Raw genomic sequence first — 25,045 nt, 5'->3', positions numbered from 1 at the left:
GGAAAAATTGACTTATATGCCTTTTAGAAAATCTACTAAAACAATCACTTTGAATTCGTGAAGGTCATTTTTAAGATATTTTGGCCGACGAAATGAAAGAATTCAAGAACTACAGTTTGGCGAAAACAATCGATTAAACATAAATAATAGACATTAAACATTTTCTTTTTCTTTTTTTTCTTTTTTTTTTTGAAAATTTCAGGATCAGATCAGAGGAGTACAAGAAGAAGTAGCTCTCGACATTTATAAGATTGCTGTAACAGGTGGGTATTAAGAAAACAAACTGCATCTTCTAAGAGAAATACCTCCCTCCTTTCTTACCCCCATGTGGTTTTCGATAAAAAAATAACACAACCACGTAGGGGCGCATCCCCGCTCGCTTACACAAGTCCGAAAGAATAGCTCGAGTTTACATCTGAGCTCAACTCAATTCAAAACCCAATTTTTACCATCCCAACCTCCATGAGTTTTAACAACAAACTACTACGATATACAATTTTACAAACTATACCAGATCCCGCCGTCCACGGCTCCTATGCTTCCTCCTTTCTGAGATGAGTACATATTAGCCTCGGCCAGTGTCTAGGTGCAGCAACGTTATAATTGTAACTGCCCTGGGGCCCTCCGAGATCTGGAAGGAAGCCTATTCACATCTGATGAAGGCGATCCGATATGGCTTTGTTCTTCAGGTCTTTGCACATCCTGCATGTACAACAAGGCAGCAATGTAATTCCAACTAAACCCTATTACCTATATAACGATAACGAATCTTGCCTACCAATACGGCCCTAAATTTAACATATGCCAAAAACACTCATCGAAATACTATTTGTCTCAACAGCAATGTTCCCCAAATGGAAGAAATTCAACAAACCTTTGGTGCTGAAGAAGCTGTGGAAGTTGTGTGTGATTGTGCCTGCACTTTTGCATGCTGACGATGTTGCTGCTGCATTTGCTCAAACTGCCGTAGTCTTAAAGCAAAGTTTATTCCATTATGAGAACTCTTACTGTCCTGGTTTATGTCCCCATCTTCAAGGATCTGCGAACCACTTGGCATGTGGTGTAGAATCTGATGGGGATTCCCTGAAGAAGTTCGTCTGAGTTGCTCACCGTTGAATGCGTATGAAGGGACAGTTTTTAAACGCGTCCGTAGAATTTTGAAGGCGGCACTTTGCTGCAATGAAGCATCAAATGAAACTTAAACACGTAACAAATATCAATCACAAAAACAAAAATTATCGCAGTGCACAGATTGAAAGAGTTTCAAAATACTAGGCTTTGATCTCAATTGTTTATGCTTAATGATAGTTTAATTACTGAATACCACCAGAAAACAATTTGGCACACAATCAAAATTATCCTTAAACAGCATAAAAAGAACGTTTAGTTTATACCTGAGGAAGCAACATCAGAAGACCATACAAGGTTTTTAACAACCACACATGTCTTCCAGGTTCAAGAAGCTGCAAGAATCAAAATACGAGCTCAGGCACTCAAACTCAGATGCCAGTTTGAGAAAGCAAACACAAAATGACAACGGTAAACATGACGGATGCCACAGGAGGACTCCAATGCTAAGAAAAAGAGAAGCATTCAATACTGCACCTGTAATCTAAGATACGCAAAGATTGGAGTTTCTAGTAACCGAATCAATTTATCCAGCTGGACCAAAAACTTGACATTAATATCTTCCTCCACCAGAGACTGAATCACAGTACTCGCATGCTGATACGTCTGTCATGAAAAAGACAACACGATATGTTCAAGAAGAGAAATCCAATGCTCACACACAAACACAGATTTTTAAATGAAGGGGGTTGCCATAGGTGACAAAGCTCTAGAGCCTCACCTGAGCTAATAAGCAGAGGCTTATAATTGCCATGGGTGAGTGGCACCATGAAGCATATAAGGAAACAAATAAGTCCTTCCCAGAAGGATTCACAAGTGATCTTTTCAAAAGATCTCGAAGCTCAGCCAACTCGGATGATGTAAGTAAAATCAAGTTCAAAGCCTGAACAAGGAAAAGGAACACAGGGATAAAAAAAAGATTAGGCTAGACAGAACACAGAAGAAAGAACTCTTGAATAAAGAACACAAGTATACAATAAAATAGGTCTTTTTAAATGCCTCAGTCAGGAGAAAAACATTTTAATTCTGGGCAATACAATGTACGAGCTCATTTATCATGTCCCAAGAGATTGTTGCTTCATTTGGGTCACTCATGCACACGTTACTCTAAGTAGTGTGATAAATAACAACCTGAACCATAACAGATGCAAAATCCAGGTCTGACTCTGCTTCTAGTATAGTAGACAGTTCTCGGTAGACCCTTTCAGCATCTAAAAGCACACAAAGTCGGCGAATAATCAACGCACCACGTCTTGGGGAAAGGAAAACAAAAAAAAGACAGGAGTTAAAACAAGAAACATATTATCACAGATTTAAAATTAGCTAAAGCACATGGAGGGAGGAGAGAGGGAGAGAGAGGGGGAGAGACTCACTTTTCTAGAAGAGAGTTATCCACACGAAAATTATGCACAAGGAACACAACAAGCTGGTGGAAGTGTTGTGGATCTTTTGCTATGCATGCATGAACTTCTAGGACCAAGAGAACCACCTGGACATAATCCAGACTTGCAACATTAGATACACACATGGAATCAGTTAGCTTTTCATGCATGTTTCTGGACACCATAAAGCAATAAATAACCTACATTCTGGCATACTAGGAGACAGCTAAAGCCCATAATGGGAAATGAAATATTACACGATAACTGAATAACTTTATTTTTACAAAGTTCAAAATGCCTCTGGACAAGTAACTAAGAAAGAAAAGTATAATATACATAAGTCAGCAGATGATAATCGCAAATCACAGAGAGAGAATGAACGATAGTAACAACACTATTATTTGGTGCATCACATCGTAGCCCATTAACAAAACAACTGATAATAATCATAACTTCAAGGGTTCAACCAAACAGAACAAATGTTTACGACTTCAAACACATTATGGCCAATATCAATAATTGATACCAAAACAAATATAAAAAATTGAAAGGATATTAAATTTCCTTTTAATTTCGTGAGGGGGACTACAACCTTTATGACTTCAAACACGGAGGAACTTTCTTACAATAATCACTTAAAATTCTCTTACCATATTTTAAAAAGCCAATTTTCAAACACAATACACCAAGTCCATTTCATTGTAACCATCACTATTGGAAATATAAGTTTAGAATAGCTTTCGCTTAGCACTATTCTTTTTCAATCATCTTTTTTCCTTTGACAACCTTAAGTAACAGTCAATCAACAGATCGAAAGATCCATATGAATTATATGTAGAAGATAACAAGTGCCAAAATACAGAAACAGTGGGAGTTGACAATAACACCTTAAATGAAAATGACAACCAAAGAAAGAATAGAAAATATAATTTGGAACAATAAGAGAAAAAAATCCATCAGAATAAAAGGATTACCTGATCAGAAGCGTCTGAGAGTGCTTCCAAAAGGGTGTCAAATATGTCGTTCAGAAAAGTTAGAACCTGTTTCAAGTAAATTTTAAAATTATATATTTCTAACAAAAAAATACAGGCCCTGATAACAGTAACCTATGATATGACAAAGAAACATTGCCCACACTAACTAAAAATCAGAATTTAGAGAAATTTCCTAACAACTATTAACCCAGTTGTGGTACCTCCTCCCTTGATTAAACATTATGGGAAGACAGGTAGGAAACAATCAAGCAACTGGAAGTACAAACAACTCAAGAAGTGCTAAATTACCTCAGCGCGATGTCTGTTTAAAAGGTTTGAAATCCAGTGCAGTGCTTCGATTCTAGTAGCCTCCCATTCACTAGATAATTGCCTGATCAGAAAATATTCTCAAATCAATACAAAAAAATTAAGCATAATAAATGTTTTATCATAAAAATATAAAACCCAACTTCAGAATGGACAGCAGCTGCACAGCAAACTGAAGCCCTAATTATACCCATAAAAAAAAAAAAAAGTAAATTCTAAAAACATATAACCCTAGCTTGTTTTGGTTAGAAAAATTACACCTCCTTGCAATAGAGAGGATTGCTCCAACGTCAAATCCTTCAGCTGGATCAGCCTTAATGGCACGAATCTCCTCATTGGTTTCACGAGCAACCTTTAGTTGAGAGTGGCAAATGGAGTTCAGTGGAGGAAACCTATTGAGGCAGTGAAACCAGACATATAGGAAGAGGAGAATAAACCTACCACTCTAATTTTCTCTTCTTTATCAGATATGCAGGGTAAAATCGCTCCCAGAATATCAGCATAATAGGGAACAAGCTGGTCCCCACCAAGTTTTACAAATTCATTTATCTGCACAGCAGAAATCACAAGTGTAAGGCTTTCAATATAATACAGGTCAAACAGACCTCTGAATATAGAAAAGCCTTTTTTTTTTATATTTATTTATAAGAATACCAGAGGACAATGATACTAATGAGTAAATACTTCCCTAGTTTACTCATACTTACCCATGTGATAGCTGTTAACCGAGTAAATTCATCCGGTGAAGCAGCCCTCTGTACCAGTATTTCAGCCATGCGACCATAATCTACAGACTTCAAGAGTAGCACTGCTTGAGTCAGAAAATTACAAATGAACAAGATATATACTTTTATCAATTCAGTAAAAGGGAGAAAACTGATCATATGGAAAAGACTGGCACAGGTTCTAAAAAAAAGTAACTAGTGAAACACATACTAAAAACATCATTGCAGGATTGGTTCCTCAACAGTTAGAAGTCTTACTGGGGAGTTCTTGATCTCTTGGAGAAACTCTGAAAGTGCTGAATCAGCTTGTTGTCTAATCTCATGGCTTGAATCACTTAACATATTGAACAAGCCTGAGATTTATTAGCAAACTGTGAGTTCATATGCAATTATCGGAAAAGATGAGAAGTGAGAGAAGCACATCAATCTTTCACAGTATAAACAATTACCATCAAGAAAATCAGGAAGAAATCCCAGCATGTCAATATCTGGAACACTGTCTAAGACAGTGATCCATCCAACCAAAAACTGACGAACATAGGGATTCAGGACATTCATACGCTCCCTCAACAGTGGAATAAATTCTTCAATGCTGTGAAAGGGAAAGAACATTAAAATAAAGGTACATTGTCAGTGTTGTAAGAATGTTTTGAGAGACAAATCCAGATCAAGAATATTACCTGAATTGATCACTTTCAGTAACAATATCCTGCTTCCAAATAACAAGTTGAAGTTAATATAACAGAAATAAATGCCTATTTTGAAGACAAACAATTGAGAAAATCTGATGTTTTAGGGGTAGACAAAAGCCTATATTTTGAAGTTTATGTACCTTTACAAGCCGATCTAAAAGATGAGCAGCACTTTGTACATTAGCATCCGAGTCTGCTGAAAGCTTACACAAGGCATCAAATATCTGATTAAAGAATATGATAAAATCTCCCCTTACAACCTGCGAGCCAGTAAAAATCAAATTAAATTAAATCAAGGCCAGGTGAGAAAAACAGAATAATAAGTTAAAAATTCAGCCACCTTTGCAATGTTATATAGCGCTTCACAAGCATAATAACGAACTCTGCTATCTTGGTCCGAAAAGGAATTAAGCACAGGTGGCACAATTTGCTGGCAGGGTGAATCAGAAGCAGAAGAAATATTCAACACCAAGAAGAATTTGTAATTTAAATCAAGTCAGAAATGCATATTATACCTATGAAACTCATACTTTTCAGAAAGAGAAAATCCAAAATTTGGCATCATGCTTCCCCCAACAAATCACTACTCGTTTCAGGCTTATATGTAAATCCTCTATATTCAGCGGGCATTCAATTCAATTAAGATAACTTTTGAAAGACTTACAAGTTTACAAGTTTACAAGTTAAAAATATTTCTATATGAATCGTTGATAATTCACTTAGGTTCATCAAGCTTAGTTATCCTCATCTTAGTTTGATTGCATCTTCCACACAACAACATTATGGTGGGTTAACGATCAGTGATTTAGTCATCTAGAGTGAAAGATTAGCACACTGTGCCCATGTTAATTGCTAATTTCAATTAGCAAAACTAAGTATCCTATCTCTAACCCTTGCTATAACTAACTTGGGAAACTTAATTATACATATATCAAGGATCCATGCCCTTTTCTTGTAAATTAAAAATCGATCAATGTGTACCCAAACCCTTACCTCAAGATGCTGAGCCGCTTCACTGGTCAACCCAACAGTTGCAGCAGCTAATCCTATCAATCCTCCCTATACAAAATTCAGCAAATATATTCAAAATCCGTGCATTTGAAACTTTAACATGGAAAAGTATAAGCACACAAATTGAACTTCAAATTAGTCTATAAAACAACCAACTGGCAAGTTGACATTGACACCAACACCAATACCTTCCGGTGATTCGCTTGCGGCGAGTAAGTGAATTCCGTAGTGAGCAAATTGATCACAGCCGTAATCTTATCGTGATCCCCAGCCGTCGTGAGCTGTTTCACTATTCCCTCAACCTGCACACGAAACAAATTAAAATACAATTTCAAGATCTAATTGCAACAACTCGAAACCCTAGCAACATAACGAATCCATGCAAGAGGGAGACCTCAAGTGCGGCATTCTTGCGCTTCTCGTAGAGCTTGTCCGCGAGGTTGCGGAGCACCCCCGCGGGAATCACCAAGAGAGCGTCGGCCATGTCAAACCCTAGGAATTACAATTTTTTCAAAGAAATGAATTCACCGATCGAACAACACAGAATTCGGGAGTCAAATTCTTCCGGATCTTCTCCTGCTCCAATCGGAACATTTCTCTAGGGTTTTCGCCGGAATCGAAGACTTCAGGAATCCGATAACTCCGGTGGATAATCAGATCTGCAGAAATTTGGAACGAATCGGAAATTGAAGAAAACAGCTACGCAAAATTTCTACGGAAGCTTTTGCTTTCCTTTTCGTATTCCCTTTTCGCTTATAATTTCTAATATTTTGTTTTCTTTAATTTTTTTTCTTTATTTGGTTTTTGGGCTGTTTGTCTGCGCCTTCTAGTCTCAGTCGTGGCAGTCCTCTCTTTCTCTCTCTCTGTATTGACTATTGGGGGTGGGGGCGATCTCGGAAGGTGCTGCTAACGGAGGTTGGAAATCTAGTTGTTGGTCGAAAAGACGGATGTACCCTCGTTTTTAATGATGATGGATAATCGGCTGAAAATGTCTGCATTTGGCTTCTCGACTAGTTCATCAAGTATTTATTCCAAATCTGCCTAATCACGACTTAATCTAACAATTTAATTCTTTTAACTTGTTGATTATGACTTGTAATTTTTAACTTCATATGTCACATCAGATGGTACATTGACGTAATACGAAAAAAAATAACAAATTTAGTCACAAAATTTAACACTCAATGGTGTTTCATAAGTAAACTATTTTCAATGTATTTATTAAAATATTATCTTCAGATTAGTTTTTTAATCATTAAGATAAGTTGATCCACAAATCTAAAGTTCTAAATAATATTTTATTGTCAAAATCTTTAAAATAAAATTATAATAATTATATGATGTTTCGAAATACTTTATATTACAAATTTTTAACCACTTTAAATTTTAATTATTGTTCCTCCAATTAATCCCCTGAATTGAATAACAAAATCCAAATCCAATATTGTATCACGAGGTCCAAGATCTAAAAGTGCAACATGAACACGGAAAAGTGTCTACTTTTTAAGTACTTTTTGAGAAAACTAGGTAATTTGAGTTTATTTTCTTTAAAAAGAAAAAAGAAAATTGTTCCAAAAAAAAAAAAAAAAAAAAAAAAAAAAAAGAAACTAAAGTGTCATTCCTTGTTCATCGCTGCATCGCTTTTGCAGAAAATTACAACATAATTTAAAAGAAAAAAATGTTGTAAGTAAAAAGAAAATTTTCGCACACTGCATATGGTACAATGAACAATCAAAACCGATCAAAAGAAAAGGGACTAATCAGCGATTCTTCGAGTTCTCGAAAGCCATGGTAAACAGCTTCAGTCTGGCTTTGTGGAAGGGCCAAACTTCGTACCTCCGTCATGTACCTGAAATTTCACGTACAGCAGGAACAAAAGAACTTAACCTCGGAACATAATCATAGATTGAAACTCTTAACGATGTTTAGCAAAGAAAATGCTCACCTGTTTGCCGCACTTGAGATCTTATCTCGAACCCCTTGGTTGAGGACTGCTGTTTGCTCCATCGAGAAAGTTCCACCTAGAATTAACGAAGCTCCAGTAGCACTAGTACCCATTCTCTGTGCAAACACAGACATTGCCCACTCTCGCAGTACTACTAGCACTGATCGGAGAAGGCGTAACCTAAGGTTCGGTGAAGGCAAAATAGCACCACTCGTCAACAGTTGGTCATAAGTGTTCAATACAGGCTCAGTTGCACCCTTGCATGCAGCAAGAAGAGCCCTTGCCACATCTTCATCCCCAACCGATTCAACCCCTGATTCCAGTCGATCCTACAAAGACATGAAACAAAATAAAATGAAAAATCATGTAACTCTTAAATTTTTTGAAGTAATCAAACTTCTATAGCTACTTGTGTGCGCACGCATATGTGTTAGAGTTTGGGCGTGCGAGTTTCTCCAATATTCCATTGCAGCTTTCTCGAGGTGCAGACACAATGTGTCTAAGGGTAAACCAGCTCCATCTCCAGGATAAATGTGAGAACCAACTCTCTTCAAAACTGCACAAGCTTCAGCAATGCCACCCCTTGAAAGAGCTTGATCAATCAATCTAGCCCAAGTCTCCCGTATGATACTACTATCAGCATCACCAGAATAGTATGCAAAGTATAGCATTTCTAGACATATCTGTGTGCAGCAGAGGAAAAGCAAAAATTCAGTTATAAATGAAAACGAGATTTCCCCAACCCATTAAGCAGTAAGGTGCAATTTGAAATAACAGAGTGATTGACAAGCAGAAGAAACCAAGTACCTCCCAAAGTTCAAATGCAAGAGCGTATTCATTGTAGAGCTGAGTTATATTCTTTAAATCTAATGATAGCTCCTTGGCCTTTTCTCGTGCAATAATTGCAAGATTGGCATCACCAGAAGTTCCACTTCGGACAGGCTCCGATGCATCAGGCAAAGCTTCTATCCTGGAAGCAAAAGCCTCAAGTTTCTCCTTGATCTTCATCTGAAAACGAAGGACAGAAAGCTTTCCTTCCAACAAATCTAACAACCCATCATCATAAGCACTTCGAGCAGAACCTACCATGCCATCATTGTTACTTGCATTTTTTGCCTGTAGGACTGCATTACTTAGGTAATGATACCTGGAATTGACAAAAACCATTACTTAGGACAACGGCTTGCACTAAAAACTCCCAACACAAACACAAAGAGACGCAAAGAAAAACCTCACAAACTATTTAGCCATATTTTCTGGTAAATATAAAACCCTGGGACAGAGTTTGGAAAAGGCACCACAACAACTCGGGTCTCCAGAGAGAACTAAAGAAGGACAAATATGCTAACCTTTGATCTAGAGTAGGAACATCCACCGTGTCATTTGAGCGCCTCTCTGCCAGTCTTAGTAATACACGAGCTGCAAGCAGATGCTGCCTCTTCAAGACATAATACCGTGCCAACAGTTCAGAATATTTGGCTTGATGGGATGGGATGCTTGTTCCTGAGTGACCAATTGGAGAACTGGCTGATGTTACCCCAGAAATAACACTTCCTAGAAACGGCACCAAATCAGGACCTCCATACTCCAACAATGCATTTTCGAGGCCCAAATCAATCACAGCACGATATAAATACTCGTGAAATAATCTGTCAGGGGACTGAATGCCCAGCTGAACAATCTGGGAAATATATTTGTTCCGAGAGACCTGATCAAGGACAGATTGTGCAGCAGGCCTCAAAGGAGAACCAAACTCCCTCTGGAAAGGCTTGCCTTTCAGAGAACGCAATGCACTGATGACAATCTCATAGCACTGTTCATGTTGAGCAAGTGCATGCTCTCTAACTGCTGCATCAATTTGGGCATTAAAAGCATCACCAGCTGGGTCAAGAGCCTGTGCCTATTGTAGAGGCAAGCGAACCACTGCTTCATAAAACCTGCAACATAATCAATTTTAGGTCTAAGACATAATGACCTAAGTATAGACAACCAAACAAAACAGCACTGGGCAGCACTGGGTTTAGTCCCAAGAAATTGACCTCAAATCCTCAAACCGTTTGCAAACAGTTCGCAAATCAGCAGATTCTGGAACTTTACTTAAGAAATTGAAGGCTTCTCTAGCAAGACTCTCCTTCTCAGGATCTGGAGTTACAGCAGCTCTCTCAAGACACTCCACAGCTAGAAAAAACTTGTAATCAGACTCCTTATAATAGCTTGGACAGCCTTCCCGTAATCTCCCACTAATATCATCTACTGCCCCCCTGCCATCAGGACCGGTATAATACTGGAGCAATGAATGACAAGAAAATATCAGAATGAAGAGTTGCAATAAATAAATAAACCTGATAAACAAGCGTGGGAAAGAAAAGGAAATTTTGCCAAACTGAGATTCCTCAATGTTAAAAGTAAAATTGCATTACTTCCACAAGAGCAGATATTAGCCTTGTCGCAAGGTGGTCACCTTCCTCTGAACAAACAATTAATTTCTGTCTTGTGTTAGCATCAAGCCCCTGAACCAGGCATGTGACATGGTGCTGTGAAAGAAGCTGGGGCAGAAACAGGGCTTCACTGGATCTAAGAAGTAACTGCCTGATGCATTCCATTGCCCTCACCTGTAGGATAAAAGATAAATAAAAATTAGGAAAAGGAAAGAAAAAATATTGTATAAACAAACACCTTGGTACATTAAATATATAAGAAAACTACCTCCATTGCTGCTAGTTCAGCAGGACCATATGGTAATCTCTGCCTTTTATTAGACATACCACCATCACTAGACTCAGTGTTCCTTGAGTAAGCACCGAATAAGTTCCTCACCATACCACGGCCACCACCACCTAATTCTGAACCAGCTCCATAAAGAATAGAACCAGTCAGATCTCCTAAACCAGCAACACAACCATAAAGTCCCCTCCTTTGGCTCTTTCTGGACCTCAAAAAATTCTCTAGCGAACGAATCTTGTTTTCAAGGACTTGCATAGCCTCAAGAGAGAGTCTGCATACGACTAACCCATCTTCTGACATAGTATCTGCAGAACCTAAACCACCCTTTATAACCATGACAGGAAGTTCCCACAGAGGAAATAGTAACCTTGCAGCGCACAAACAGAGCCCTTCATGTGCACCTGAAAACACAGGCTCAGCCTCCTGAACAACTTGCCCCATGCTGAATCCCCCAGCAGTTGTTCTAGTACTAGATAATGCACTGCTACCCCCAAGTTGTGGCATCCCAACTAATCTTGGGTCTTCAAAAGCTTCAGCCGCCTTCTGTGCAACAACATTACTTACAAGAGTTTCTGAATGTACTATCCTAGCTGCAAGCATTAGACACATTGCAGCAGCCTCACTAGCTCCAAAACGATTGAAGAATTCTTCTAAGATTGACCTGGGGGTGTTGGCCTCAAAAAACCTCCTCAGAATGTCCACAGGTCTATTGAAAACTATTTCCGTCATTCCCATAGTACTGAAAACAACAACGCACCTCCTTGGCATTATATGTTGGATTGAAAGGTCTCCTCTGGCCCAAAGCTTTCCAGATACCTTTTCACAGGACTCATCCAAGCCTTCATATCCACCGTATTCGATTTCTGAATATAGGGACAGTACAGTTGTTGCAGTATCAGGCAAGGGGAAAACATCTGCTACAGAAAGCATTCGTCCTTCAACTGGTAAAGAAGATATGGATTCCCGCGATGCCCGAGAACTCCTTGAACTTATCCCTGAAGTACTTAACCCAGTTGATTGTGCGATTGAATCGCGGCTCACAATGAGAAGAGAAGATGTGGTTGCTGGAGATGAATCAGAAAGGACAAGAGTACCAGCAGAATAATGTCCTGCCTCAACACAAGAGACATGCTTCCAAAGGCAAGTCCACCACTGACCCCTAGTGGAGGAGAAGGCCTTGTCGTCACAACTTTTAAACAGGTAGGTTTATAATGGTTTGTATTGAACCCACCTAGATTACTACTAGATGGAGAAGTGGTAAGATACATGCTTCTGCCATCTGACAAAACAACAACAAGGTGTAGAGACTTGGATTCCAGTGTAGACAATGGTGATATGCAGACTATTGATGACTTTGTCAATCGATTTGAACTTCAAGGTCCAGTTGATTGTCTACCCCCATATTGATCCCTCTGATTTATCAGATTCCTTTCTTCTGCCACTTTCTTCAATGGCCCATCAGCATTTTGCCCCACAATATACACCTGAAGTTTCATTTCTTCAGTCCGCGCATACAGAATGTTTCATTATCAAAAACCATTTCAACAATGGGGTCAACAGCTCCAAACTTAAAAACATTAGGTACTACCCATCTGAAAACAAAAATAAAAAAACACGTCATGTTAATATGTTATCTTTGAAAAGAATATCCAACTTCAAACTTTTAGGTGAAAATTGGAAAAACCACCAGCATAATTATAACTTTGAAGAGTGCAAAGAAAGGAAAAAAATAAGATAGTCCAACCAACCTTGAGATAACACTTCCTATACCAGCAGTCAGACAAACTTTCCGATAACGCTTTTGCCAGCCTGATCCAGTCATATAATGTAGCTCATAAATGTGGCCATCGTGCCCAGCAAGGAAAATACGACCCTTATCGGTACATGTGATACATGTCATTGTGATTCCGTCAGATGGTACTGTATACTCTGGCAATGGCTGTAGTGAGATTTCTGCATATGGATCTGTGCCATCAGCCCCTCCAGAGCAACATACTCCTACAAGATTTAACTGATAAAAGGCAGAGACGATTAAGGAAAACTACAAACTTCAACCTAGAAATTGTTAAAAGCTCTATGCTGCAAACAAATTAAAAGAAACGCTTGATGGCAAGTATCAAAAAGAAGATACGGCTTAAACAAAAGTCAAGGAAGTCAAAAACAGAAAAATAAAAATTTGTACCTGATTATTACTGAATATTCAATTCTCAAGTTAAATATCTTCTAAAAAGAAAGGCAGACCGATACTGGAGGCTTCTGCCAAGCCATACCCGTGTCTCCAGATTGTATTTTCCAGGACTCAAACTGCGACCACCAACTTGCTTAGGGAAAACTCTATCCTTAGTTTAGATAAACAAGTATGTCTTAGTAATCCAACTTATAAAAATATCTAAGTATAATTAAAAGCAATGTATGCCCACTGGTAATAATTTTAAGCAGTCATCACTAACTTCACAGGAAAAGAGTAAGAAATGAAATTCTAAAGCAGCAATTAATCTTAACACCACAATCTATGTGGGATCAACTAGGCAATGCCTGGAATTCAGTTTTCAGTTGTAGGACTTGTACCTATGGGAATATAGACATAAAATAAATCAGATAGTAACCAACATACCTCAACAGGGGTTGCTAAAATCAAAAGATACTGAATAGCTTCAATGAAAACACCAGGTTTAGATTTAGCAAGGCCAACAGCACAAATAGCTTGATCCTCCCCACTATATTCCGGACATTGTCCATCCCTGATAAATAGAGAATGTCAGAGGGATTTAATCGAAAGTGTGGAGATGAAAACCATGGACCAGTGGTCAAAAAGCTACAAGTATGATGCTAGTTATGTTATCCACACCTTGAAATTCTTTACTTTCATAGTTATTCTATTAGTAGTATTATCATTTGACTATACACTCACCACTTGTCGACACGCCAGAGAAACAAGGAGCTATCTATTGATGCCCATGCCCTACGAATCTCAGGAAAAATCCCACATAATGAATTTCCTTCCCCACCAGCTGCATTGTATCTTTCAATAAGTACCAGAGGCAACTCCCAATTATCCACCACCTCAACCAAAGGTGGCCACTGCAATGGAGGTAAACATCATTGTAAAGCTTTGGAGAATAGAACTGAATTCGAGTCATACTATCTAAACAAAAATATGATACCACCGTAGTACCAGATTGTCAAATACTAACATGAAAAAAGGCACTACTTACGAACAGAAAACAAGTTTGAATAACACATCAAAAATGACTTTTATCATAATTAATTTATTAAAAATAATGTAAAACATTATTAATGTTATGATCAAGCAACTTAGAAAGAAAGATACCCGTTCACTGTCAGAAGATTGCAATTAAAATGGCACACATGACAAATACCATCCGTGCTACACAACTCTCACACACATTGCCTAAATAATACACTTAGTGATCCACCAGTGCGGTAGCGCTGAATAACAAAAAAAAATACAATAAATTCAAGAAGTCCTATCATTACCAAGTACAAAATTAATGCCGATGCTTCAGTTCAAGAACAATGATCCAGTTCAAGGTTATACTAACAATAATTGGTATGCAACTATACTTGGGAATATATTGGTATGCAACTATACTTGGGAATATATACTTCACAAAGAACAAATGCAGCCATACGAATAACAAAGCCGAAAATCTTACAAGAGAAACAATCAGCCTAAAACCAACACGTTGCAATCTGAGTCATAAATATAAAACTTCTACCACAAAAATCGAAGCTTTTAATTCGCATAAATTACGGAAATTGCCTCTCTGGGATGAGTAGAATAGGGGTGACTGGCGTATCGGGAAGCTTCTAGGGCTACTTCAAGATCGAGCTGCGACGCGACTTCACGGCCAATGCGGTCGCCGACGACGAGGCCTGCATGGGTGACATCACGCATAACGATTTCATCCTCCCAGGACATGGCGTCCGAAACCCTAGCACTTCGAACGGGCAAATTTGAGAGATTGAAACTCTTCCAGGGTGGTAAAACTGAAATGTTGAGCCGGTTTTCCCTCCCTTTCTCGGGAACCAAACAGGGGAAGTCCTGAAATCGGGAGCAAAATTTTCACATGGCTACGACTGACATTAATTGCAGCGCGGGTGGGGAGATTTGTAAAACAGGGTTTTGGGGAGGCTTTCTTTGTGGCGGGCAATTTAAAAGCTGCTTTGGACTAAACCGGAGGATCCGGTTCAGCATGATTTTCATGGGTCTCGCAGTTATGGTAAGGAAGATTATTATTACATAATTAAATATGGATTTGGATTATCATCAAAGGCGAATTTAAACCGTACTATTATTAGCTCACTCATTCATTCTCTCAATGCAAATAATATCGTTTGTTTAAAAACAAAATAAAAACACATAAGACTTCTATTATTAGGACGGACTATGAATATATGTATCTGGTATAATCATCAAGTGATTATATTAAATACATGTAAGAATTGTATTCAAACAAGAATTTTAGTCGCTTGTTTATTTTTAATTGGGTGCCTATTATGTTTTTCTATTAGAACAAAAATGTTATTCCTTGTTTTATTTAAGAGATCAGTTGGTGATAAAATAACGACAGTCTACTCTTTTGAGGGTTAAGAAGACTTGTAAAGGCATTTTGAGCCTCTTCTTGACTACTCAGGATCAACAATATGATATGAAATTCACCCCAAACCACTAATCTACCTTGTAGCGGTTAGCCTCATTCCATTTTTGTGTCGCACATGTGAGACATTTTTTTCCTACAAAGATTAACAAAGCAGAAAATGGTTTAACTCCTGCAGTGCTAGTAAAGATTGGTTGAACCCAACGCTGCGTTTTCCGGATGAAACTTGTCGCACAAGGTCCGTAGATCTTATCGGCGACATTTCCCTTTTCGCAAAGGTTTGGAAGCCAAGGGCTTCCAGTGGCACATATAGCGGCGTACAAGGTATTTGATGGGCGGATTACGCAAGTTTGGCTTGTTTTTATGTCAACGCAGTGCTACGATACACTCAATCAATTCCACTGTTAGTTTTGTGGCATGTCACGCAGGGTAGCCACCCACCACTGCATTCGGATTTAGTTAGCCAGCCACCGGGAACTATATAAAGGTTCATGTATTATCTATTGGTCTTCTAGAAGTCGTCACGTTGCACCTACACGAAAATGCAGTTGCAGGAAAATGGAGAAGGAAGAATCGCACGGGTCGATTCGACTTGAAGCGCGCAAGATGTAAATATGCAAAACAATCGTTGAACTCAGCAACGTCGGAACAACAACATGAATACATAATATCCAAAACAATCGTTTTTACTTGCTCGGAAAGGAACCCAATGCAACAGATTAACAAGATTTTGAAGCCTGTTACCTGTATCTCCATTTTTTGCACAGGCGTGAAACAGCACGGATAAAAACTGAATGAATCAAAGGCGACTCCAAATGGCCGGAAAACAGACAAAATGATGTCCAGTTTACTATGCTGTAATTCAAATCGATATAACTATTTAAAAAGCTTTGCAGACTTCACAGTTTCTATACATACGGCACTTGCAGTTTCCCATCGATCCTTTAAACCGGTTCATTTCCCTTAAGAATGTTGAACTTGCAGAGAGGACATGTTGCATTCATTTTAAGCCATTTCACAATGCACGTCGCGTGGAAATGATGGTTACAGGGAAGCGTATGAAGCTCTGTCCCATCCTCATACGGGCTGAGACATATACAACACTCCTGAAAAGAATAAAAGCAAAAAACCATAAATCTTTAAAGCCTTAATTTGTCAGAATTTAAGACGTAGCAAATGCAATAATACGCATATGTAGACATATATCTGACTTGCTAAGTAGGACAAATGGACTTTTTCACTAATAGACTGAAATGTAGTTGCAATGCATGATAACGTGATGCCATAACATACCGCGTCCTCAGATAAAAGAACACGCTCAACTGCTAGGTACCCACTGGTTGTTTCTACCGGAATCATTTTCCCAGCTCCAACACTAGGTTTTTCCTCACAGCTCGCTCGAAACCTGTATGTTGGCAGAATTCTAAGATCTGCTTCGGATGCACCTTCCTACATTGTCACACCAAAAAAATAGCCAAGAATAAGCAATGACAACTCCACTATTTTGTCAAGAAAATTTTGAATCATAGTTATAGGTTCTCTCTTCATACCTGTCCTGCAACGGCGTAAAGAATTGCAATGATGCATGGCAAACAGCAACAAAGAGCAACTCCAATCAAACATGCCAGGACAACACAGAAGATGGCAAAAAAGACATCAAATGCCAGAAAAACCACAGCCAACCTGTGCAAATTCAGAAGCAGATATAGCAGTTAGAAGTTGACGGTCACTATAGTACTTAACAGTGAGGTTTTAGACGTGATCTGCTTTCCTCCAGCTTCTGTATTCACCGCTTACATTATAATGTCATTACTCCACTTCTGGTGAAACTAATAAATTCCTAAAGAGCCATTTGTTGAAACAGATTAAATTACCAAGTCATAAAAAAGGAAATATCTCCATAAACACAGCCAAACACACATGATGCCTATATTTTCAGGTCAAGGAACAAGTCTCAATAGATTGATTACAGAAATACCAGTACAAACGTGGAGCATTTTGCAGAAGAACTTCACCGCCAGAGACTACCCAATAGAAACCAACTATCCACCAGAGAAATGACACCATTGTATTCACCGTTTCACATCGTTTAGAGACGCTAGGCCATATAAAACAGTTTATAGTCAGCAAAAATGATGAAAACTCTAATTGCAGATAAGGCTAGGGCCTGGAATCAAATACCATAGAAAGCAATCATAACAGCGGTCAAATCGAACAAGAAAGCATATTTTGCTTGCGTCATTTCCAAACAATATGAATACTAGAGATAATTATGAATTATGTCTAGATTGGAGTTTCAATGGTCGAGTTAAGTTGGGGTTTTCATAACAAACACAGAAACAGCCATCATAGCTGCAATATGTAAGTAAAAAAGGGAACGGTAAAGGGCAAAGGAACAAGTAATGCAGTAAATATAGTGACTCGGGCAACATAGAAGATTACGTATAATTGGACTGCAGGATTAAAACAATGTTATAGGACCGTCTCTTGCACTGATCAACTTTGACACCAGTTTCCAGTTTAAGGAGCTTTTTCAACTTTCTTCTTTCTTTTGGGTCAAGTTTCAATCCCATTTCTTCAAACAGATGCAAATAAAGTAGTCTAAGTGTATTCACTAATCTCCAATTTAATACATAATATTACGAAACAGCAGCCCATTAATCAGAATTACTAGTCAATTAAACTGCTTTCTACCGTCCAATTTGAACTCCATAAATTCAAACAAAATTAGTAGTCACTTGGTACTACGACCTAGTGCTATTCCTCTTCACTTCAGTTGTAAATGAATAATCTTATGTTCGATTCTCGCCAAATGCAAATTTGAATCACATTATTACTAACCTGACTACCACTCTCTTTAAGCGTAAATAATATTTTTTGTTCAAAAAATAAAAAGCAAGAAAAATGGAACCTGGAGCGAGTGGAATTCGGCAATTCCCCAGCTGCTTCTTCATCGTCCGTATCAACAGTATCGATATCGACCTGGTGCTCCTCCTGCTGGGCCTCCTGGTTCCTCCTACTAAGCCTCCGAGCAATATTATTCCTCCTCCGATACTCCACCCACACCAGCACCACGTGCACAATACACTGCAGCGCATACCCGCAGATCCACAGCCGGATCGGCGTGTTAGGCTGCTCGTCCTTCGTCCACAACAGCATCACCACCGACACCACCACGAACGCCGTGTTCCACATCATGTCCAGAGCCACTACCGGCTTCGAGTACCCCCAGTCGGCGCGCCGCTCGTCCAGCTCCCGCGCCGCCGTCTCCCGCACCAGCATCGACGGCCCCCTGCGCCCGGTGGCCCGCCCCAGCAGCATCGCCAGCGTGGCGGACCGAGTAGTCGGGGAGCCGAGGTCGGACGACTCGCGGCCGCTGCTCCCCTGGCGCGATACAAGAAGCGGCGCACGTGACTCGGCCTCCGCCGCCGCCGCAGCTGAAGATTCCGACGACATGCTTTGTGATGGAAATTGAAATTCAATTGGCGATTACTATTGGGAGAAAAAGAAAGACATAACGATTAATTTATAATTTCAATAAAATTTGTGGAGTGAAGAGTGAATTGAGTAGGATGGAGAGCGTGAGTTGACAAAGATGGAGGAGGTGAGGGACAATTTAGGAATTTCCAGAGTTTGCGAGGTCTCGAAGTCTCAGAATCTCCACGACGCTGTGCTTGTGCTGTTGAATGGCAGGTGAAGGTTTTTAATGGTTTTTTGGTAATTTTACGTACATAGAGTCCTCCGTTGAGTTTGTTTTTTGCGCCAAATGCCAACGCACGACGACGCCACCGCGCCGTTTTGAAATCAACTTCTTCTTCCCTTTATTTCAATTTCACTAGATTTTAATTCCTTTTTAAAAATTATTCCTTTTTTTTTTCTATTTTGAATCACACTTTTTTCTTCTTTTTTTTTTATACATAAATCCAAGCAAAAATGGAATGCATTATTAGCTATTTTTTCCATATATGCTATATTTTTTTTTCAAAACTAATTCTACTATCCTGTGAGAATAAATAGATGTTGAAAAAGTAAGTGTTAGTAAACTATTGTGCAAAAAATACAGCAAAAGCAAAAAGAGAGACCGAGGTAAGATTTTTAACATGAAAGTTTTATTAATTGGTATCATTCACCTGCTGCCTATAAAAAATAAAAATTTAGAAGTATGGGTGAACTGTTTTTGTTTCTACTATTTTACACCCATAATTTAAAATTTAAAAAAAAAAGTTTTTTTTTCAAAGACAACTTTAACCTCAAAATTAAAAAAAAAAAAATTAAGTAACTCTAAACCGGCCCTTCATGTGGCTCTTTTGGTTGAAAATTATGAACACAATTCCCATTTGATAAAGAAGCAAAAAAACAGGTGGTTAATTCATGACTCATGCTTTTTATGCATTTTTGCTGTGAAAACCCCATCCAATAAATGAAGGCGATCTACATGCATACACATATTCATATTTTGAACCTTCTAAATTCTAAAAGTCCCTTTCATCCAATTGAATTCATGATTTTAGTCGATTAAAATATTTTGAAGGAATAAATAAAGGAACTAACTACTAGCTTTCTTTTGTCACTCAGAACTACAGTCTGGTGATAATTCTCTTCACTTGAAAGTGAGAGGTCTTAGGTTCACATCTCATGGATGGCGAATTCAATATCAAATTAAGTTACCCATTGTATGGTTAGCCGAACTCCCTTTCTCTTAATGTAAAAATATCGATGTACTCAAAAAAAAAAAAAAAAATCTACTAGCTTCCTTTCAACTCACCTACAAGTCAACGCGGTCAACCAAGCAAGCAGCAGTTGCAGAGTCCAACCCAGACAAGTCTCCAAAAGGATCTACCACCACGTGCTGGTAGGGTTGGACAACACGAGGTTTGTTCTCTGATGCGCGTACGTTTGTTCTCTTCACACGTGCTCCTCTCGTGATCTGCCACCATCTGAAACGATCTCAAGCTAATAACGCTCTGTCATGTGCTTAATATTCTACTATAGTAGATTATTAATTTGAGACACTGTCATAGTGACGTTCCAAGGGTAAATAAGTCCCCGACCATCGGGGACTGCCTACAGGGTAGAAGCCCCCTTGTTTTGCTCGTGCATGGAGAAATTTTGACAGATTGAAATGACTTGCCATGCAAGCTTCTCATCTGCCATTGCCCAACTGCAGCAGAAATAAACTGCTTCTTCAGATTTATTCCGAACGCCATGGCCATCCAGTAATCTGTGAGGGCAGTTTTCCTTCAAGCAAACGGATGCGCGAAACGATGCCACTTCAAGGTGATCCTCAAAGTCTTGGATGTTCCCCTCAGAAAGCTCATTTGAAAGTTCCGCAGATAATCTGCGGAGAAGCCGAGAGCCTCTCTCAGATTTGCAAAGCTGATCGTCGTTTCCCGAAGTGCTTTTGGCCTCTTTCAAGTTGCCAGTTTGAACAGGGCAGCAATAAGCAAATTGTACTTGATGCTTTTTCTCTCCTAACATAAGCATAAGCTCGTCTTGGTGTACTACCTTCGTTTTTTTGCTTTTCTCCATAACCAAAACCCCTTCTGCTGCCCTTTCATCGCTTACTTGCAGTCCTGGAGGCGAATTTCTGGTTCCCAAATTCAAACCGTGTTCATCTTCTGAACTTCTTTTCGAGAACTTGAAGTTTGGATTCGAACAGCTTCGGATGAACACGTTGGAAGCTACTGCTTTCGCGTAGTGGGTTGATGGAACTGACACGGTCTCATTGTTTGCAGGGTCGTAACACTGAATTCCCAGCTCCGACTGGATTTTTCCTTTTAGAATCGCCATCCTCGGCTTCTCGCCATGAACAAGTATGACGTGCTTCGGGGAGAGAAATTTTACAAGATCCATAATTCCTTTGGCGTCTGTGTGAGGACTGAAAGACAACTGATGAATCTGGTAATTCCAAAAGAATGTATAAGAGTTATATATGTAAGCAACAATCAAAATATCAAAAACCAAACACTCCAGAAAGTGATTTTGGCACGCAGATAATCACACTCTGTAACGGGACTTAAATCGAAACTTAAGGAATATAAAGGCGAACCTGGCATCGAACATCAATTTGTGTGTCCTTGTCCAGATCAATTTTGGTGGGTTTTCCCGACATCAATTTATGCCCTATGGTTCCAGCCACACAATACCTAGAAAAGAAAAGAGGAACAATGACTAAAAAGTTCAGATTCCAACCCAGAAATTTAGTACTGATATCTGAGAATTAAATTTGATATTTAAAACATATGAAACAGAAAGAGGCAATTACCCGGGAAGTGTAACAAGATTCATCGCCGAAGGAGCCCAGTGCTTGAAAACCTCAAGTGAAAAGCCACCACTGATCATCCCTGGTGTGGCAAACAGAACACAGGGTCCAGGAGCATGCATCATCGAACGATCAAACTTGTGAGCTTTAACATTCAAAACAATAAGAGTAAGATGGAGGCCTCAGTAAACAATTAGATATCAAGCAATGGAATAATATTTTCCAGAATCAATTCTCGTAATCATATGTGCATAATAGTGCTGAGCAGTTCCCCCTTTTCATGAATGTCTTATATTGGTACTTGACAAATTACTCACTCTTAATCTGTTCTGCTTCAATCCCAAAGAGTAAGATTGTATTTTTTTTTTTTTTTTTTTCGATTACGCGTTACAACATCGTATCTTGATTTCTCATAAACTACTACTTTAATCCTTCCGCAAGTCAGATAAAAAAAGTACCGTTCTTAAAATCAAAGGCATTATGCGTGGAGTACGTTTCTTTGACTTTCTGACTGGTCCAACTGATAAGCATCCTATAATACATATTGGCTTGAAGGGTCAAACCTGAAAGAATTAACATCGTCAGTAGAAATTTGATACACCACTATATACCAATAGGAAAATGAAGGCACTCCCAGAAATTGAGAAACTGTAAAAGATTTTCAGGCGCGCCGATAGGTTTCTAGAATCATCTCAAAGATTCAATTACCCCTTGTATAGGTCTCAAAATATTCTGATCCAATTGATGTAATTATGCAAGCAATGAAAATTACAGTTCCTGCAAACAGTTAATAGATGTGGAGAGGAAAGAACAGCAGCTAGTGCAAACCTGCTGAGAAGTAAATAGGAACCTTTAGATTCATGCGCTCCCAGTAATCTTCCAACAAGATACACAGTTCCTACAAAATATTAGATTACTTTCAGAACAAATTTCACAACCAGGGCTCAGCATTGGCTACCAAAACATTAGCACAAAAAGAAACAGAACAAGATAAAACATAAAGATACAAGGAATTAGAATTGGTGTGGCATAATACCTGAGCTCTTCCAAGAGCAAAAGTTGGAATTAGAACTTTTCCACCGGCAGCAACACATTTATGAACCTGAATTAAATTACATTAAAAATAACCAGCAAAACTGCCTTTAAGGGACAAACGCAAGAAAACTTTTGTATCCAATTTTGACTGCCACCAGGTTTTACAAATGAATGCATGCATGAAAACATGTATGCAAATTGCCGCTTAAAGCAAGGAGTTGCATATCAAAGGACCGATAGTTTGATTATTATGACCCTCGTAATTCAAGTTAAAACTATAACATGAACTGTTGACACTTCTACTTTATCATTTACTTACAGCTCTGAGAAATTCTCTTTCCCGGGCATATTTTGAATCGCGTATGGTTGTTGCATACGTGGATCTGTGACAGGAAAATATTAGGAGAAGCCTACTTATAAGCAAGTCCACGGGAAACAAAAATTTCATGCAGCATAAGTTTTGTACCCTAAGTTCATCAACAAAGGAGATCCAAGAAAAAGTTGAATGTGCAGCAGTTGTTGAGGTGCAAAGTCCAAACAATATACAAAAGAAAGACATCCCATACTCTGAAATAAGAAGGTCCAAATTTAGTCGGTCAATTTGAGCTGCTCCAAGATGCCTATCTGGTGTCATATTATAGTCTCCCGTGTACACCATAGTGGCGTCTCCCACCTTTGCGTAAAACATTGCGGCTCCAAGAACCTTAGAAGTATAATAAGTTATTAGGACTCAAGGAATGACACATCAAATAGTAGAGCTATAATTCAGTTGCGGTACACGAAAACATGGCTATCAAGACACAGTGCATTCAATATGAGAGATAAACAAGCCTTACATGTCCTGCATAGTATGCACGGATTTGAAGGTCTTTATCAACCTGCACTGTCTGCTTCAGATCCACTGGTACTACTGCATTGAGGAGCCATACAGAAAACACCCCCAAAAAAACAAAAACAACATGTATCGGTTCCAATGTTCAAGGAGCTTACTACAAAATCATATGAAAATGTTATGTACCTTTCTTCATGCACTCGGCAATGTGATAAGACGAAAACTGCTCTTCCTCGCCCCTTCGCTCCACCATCACTTTTCGATAGTCCTCCAACATTATAGGAGACAATGCCTTTGTCGGATACTGCAGCACAATCACGAAAAATCATTACAACAACACCCACCAAAATATGAATTCACGGAGACATTTCATCGAGCACCTTACCGTCATGTAAATTGGACCCTGATAACCGCAGACTTCGGTGAAGTAAGGAAGAGCCCCAACGTGATCTAAGTGACTGCGTCACCCAATTGCACAAAATCAACAAATACTGAGTTAACTCGAATAAACCATCAATAATTATAAAAATAAATTAAAATAGAAAAATAAATTTGAGTTCTTACAAGTGGGTGATGATGATGCAAGTAAGGGAGTGATCGAAGTTCGACTCGTTCTGCGATTTGGGAATGCGAGAGAAATCGGGGTAGCGGCGGTGGTCGAGATAGCCCATGTGCATTCCGCAGTCGAACATGATTCGCTTCCCATTGATTGTCACCACCACGCAGCTCTTACCGACCTCTTGCCCGGCGCCTGAGTACAACAGAAAATTCAATTTAGGGCAAAAAAATATTAACAGAAGAAAGAAAATGCAGAGAGAGTATTGGGGAAGAAGGTGGAGGGGTAGAACTACCGAGGACGAGAGAGTCGATGGCCATGAGAATTGATATGCGCGGCTTCTTGGCGCGCTTTTCAGTTCTGGGCCGGCGTTTGATTCGTTTCGTGGTGAGTGTAAATAAAAAAATAGCCGGAAAATAACGAAATATATTATATGTATACAATTACGGGCTTTTATAGCCAGGGGCCCATAAAAGTTAGACACCCAAGCCCACTTATGAAAGTACACACCGATTTTGATTTTTCTCGGTGGGAGGTGCCTTTGAGTTTTGGTGTTTGACTTTTCTTGCACAAGGCAACATTCCAATTAAATTACTCTAATTCTTTTTTTGTTTTGTTGAAAAATTAAGTTACTCTAATTAATTATAAGAATCCGAACTTGAGTGCAGAGGACCGCATATACTACTCTTGTCAACTGGTCTGACCTAGATATTCAATCATCTAACATTGTTCAGTGATTTGAAAATATGCATGTACAACCGATCATCTTAGTTTAAGCTATACGTCGCCCTTCCGGTGAAGTTGGGGCCAATTTGCATGGATAGAAAGCC

At 38.9% G+C, this 25,045-nt stretch overlaps 3 protein-coding genes and 1 pseudogene across 4 annotated transcripts; all 4 read right to left on the bottom strand.

The window, feature by feature from the left end:
- Positions 1–218: 218 nt before the first annotated feature.
- Positions 219–7,283, bottom strand: LOC137731954 (protein VAC14 homolog). Its single transcript, XM_068471223.2, has 20 exons — positions 6,634–7,283; positions 6,428–6,541; positions 6,222–6,287; positions 5,569–5,658; positions 5,369–5,488; positions 5,217–5,245; positions 4,986–5,128; positions 4,795–4,889; positions 4,519–4,605; positions 4,253–4,360; positions 4,072–4,163; positions 3,794–3,875; positions 3,485–3,550; positions 2,502–2,617; positions 2,260–2,380; positions 1,850–2,011; positions 1,606–1,734; positions 1,395–1,463; positions 875–1,174; positions 219–702 (listed from the first exon to the last, which is right to left on the bottom strand). Exons 1-20 carry the CDS (start codon positions 6,721–6,723, stop codon positions 598–600), a joined length of 2,184 nt encoding a protein of 727 aa, XP_068327324.1. The 5' UTR covers positions 6,724–7,283; the 3' UTR covers positions 219–597.
- Positions 7,284–7,836: 553 nt separating this feature from the next.
- LOC137732337 (nuclear pore complex protein NUP155-like) lies at positions 7,837–15,110 on the bottom strand (annotated as a pseudogene). Its single transcript, XR_015957843.1, has 12 exons — positions 14,693–15,110; positions 13,820–13,989; positions 13,523–13,649; positions 12,657–12,919; positions 10,891–12,500; positions 10,605–10,796; positions 10,224–10,468; positions 9,534–10,121; positions 8,992–9,331; positions 8,646–8,867; positions 8,185–8,510; positions 7,837–8,088 (listed from the first exon to the last, which is right to left on the bottom strand). The product of XR_015957843.1 is annotated as a nuclear pore complex protein NUP155-like (transcript).
- Positions 15,111–16,173: 1,063 nt separating this feature from the next.
- On the bottom strand, positions 16,174–19,350 carry LOC137731217 (E3 ubiquitin protein ligase RIE1). The gene is made up of 5 exons (XM_068470320.2): positions 18,442–19,350; positions 17,509–17,628; positions 17,081–17,213; positions 16,824–16,979; positions 16,174–16,636 (listed from the first exon to the last, which is right to left on the bottom strand). The coding sequence occupies exons 1-5, from the start codon at positions 18,984–18,986 to the stop codon at positions 16,475–16,477; spliced, it is 1,116 nt and encodes a 371-aa protein (XP_068326421.1). The 5' UTR covers positions 18,987–19,350; the 3' UTR covers positions 16,174–16,474.
- Positions 19,351–20,068: 718 nt separating this feature from the next.
- Positions 20,069–24,630, bottom strand: CPSF73-II (cleavage and polyadenylation specificity factor 73 kDa subunit-II). The gene is made up of 13 exons (XM_068470319.2): positions 24,511–24,630; positions 24,224–24,410; positions 24,045–24,117; positions 23,846–23,963; positions 23,664–23,737; positions 23,394–23,530; positions 23,147–23,210; positions 22,829–22,894; positions 22,621–22,690; positions 22,251–22,355; positions 21,796–21,937; positions 21,580–21,676; positions 20,069–21,428 (listed from the first exon to the last, which is right to left on the bottom strand). Exons 1-13 carry the CDS (start codon positions 24,533–24,535, stop codon positions 20,595–20,597), a joined length of 1,992 nt encoding a protein of 663 aa, XP_068326420.1. The 5' UTR covers positions 24,536–24,630; the 3' UTR covers positions 20,069–20,594.
- Positions 24,631–25,045: the final 415 nt, after the last annotated feature.

The sequence above is a fragment of the Pyrus communis genome, chromosome 16, assembly GCF_041283825.1.
Source record: "Pyrus communis isolate YQ-2024b chromosome 16, ASM4128382v1, whole genome shotgun sequence".
Taxonomy (NCBI): Eukaryota; Viridiplantae; Streptophyta; class Magnoliopsida; order Rosales; family Rosaceae; genus Pyrus; species Pyrus communis.
The sequence above is the reverse complement of the archived record's forward strand: the minus strand, read 5'-3'. Positions and strand labels throughout refer to the sequence as shown.

Bases quoted from the DNA above. Each gene is read 5' to 3' on its own strand.
- LOC137731217 (XM_068470320.2), bottom strand. From the start codon at position 18,986: ATGTCGTCGGAATCTTCAGCTGCGGCGGCGGCGGAGGCCGAGTCACGT. The intron at 17,214-17,508 runs GTATTTCTGTAA...GAATTTGCACAG, and splicing joins AATGCTCCACGTTTGTACTG to GTTGGCTGTGGTTTTTCTGG. The intron at 16,980-17,080 runs GTATGAAGAGAG...GTGACAATGTAG, and splicing joins TTTACGCCGTTGCAGGACAG to GAAGGTGCATCCGAAGCAGA.
- LOC137731954 (XM_068471223.2), bottom strand. From the start codon at position 6,723: ATGGCCGACGCTCTCTTGGTGATTCCCGCGGGGGTGCTCCGCAACCTC. The intron at 5,246-5,368 runs GTACATAAACTT...ATTTGGAAGCAG, and splicing joins TTTTAGATCGGCTTGTAAAG to GATATTGTTACTGAAAGTGA. The intron at 3,876-4,071 runs GTGTAATTTTTC...TTTTCTGATCAG, and splicing joins ATCCTCTCTATTGCAAGGAG to GCAATTATCTAGTGAATGGG.
- CPSF73-II (XM_068470319.2), bottom strand. From the start codon at position 24,535: ATGGCCATCGACTCTCTCGTCCTCG. The intron at 24,411-24,510 runs GTAGTTCTACCC...TGTTGTACTCAG, and splicing joins CATCGACTCTCTCGTCCTCG to GCGCCGGGCAAGAGGTCGGT. The intron at 21,677-21,795 runs GTAATTGCCTCT...TTTCTTTTCTAG, and splicing joins AATCTTGTTACACTTCCCGG to GTATTGTGTGGCTGGAACCA.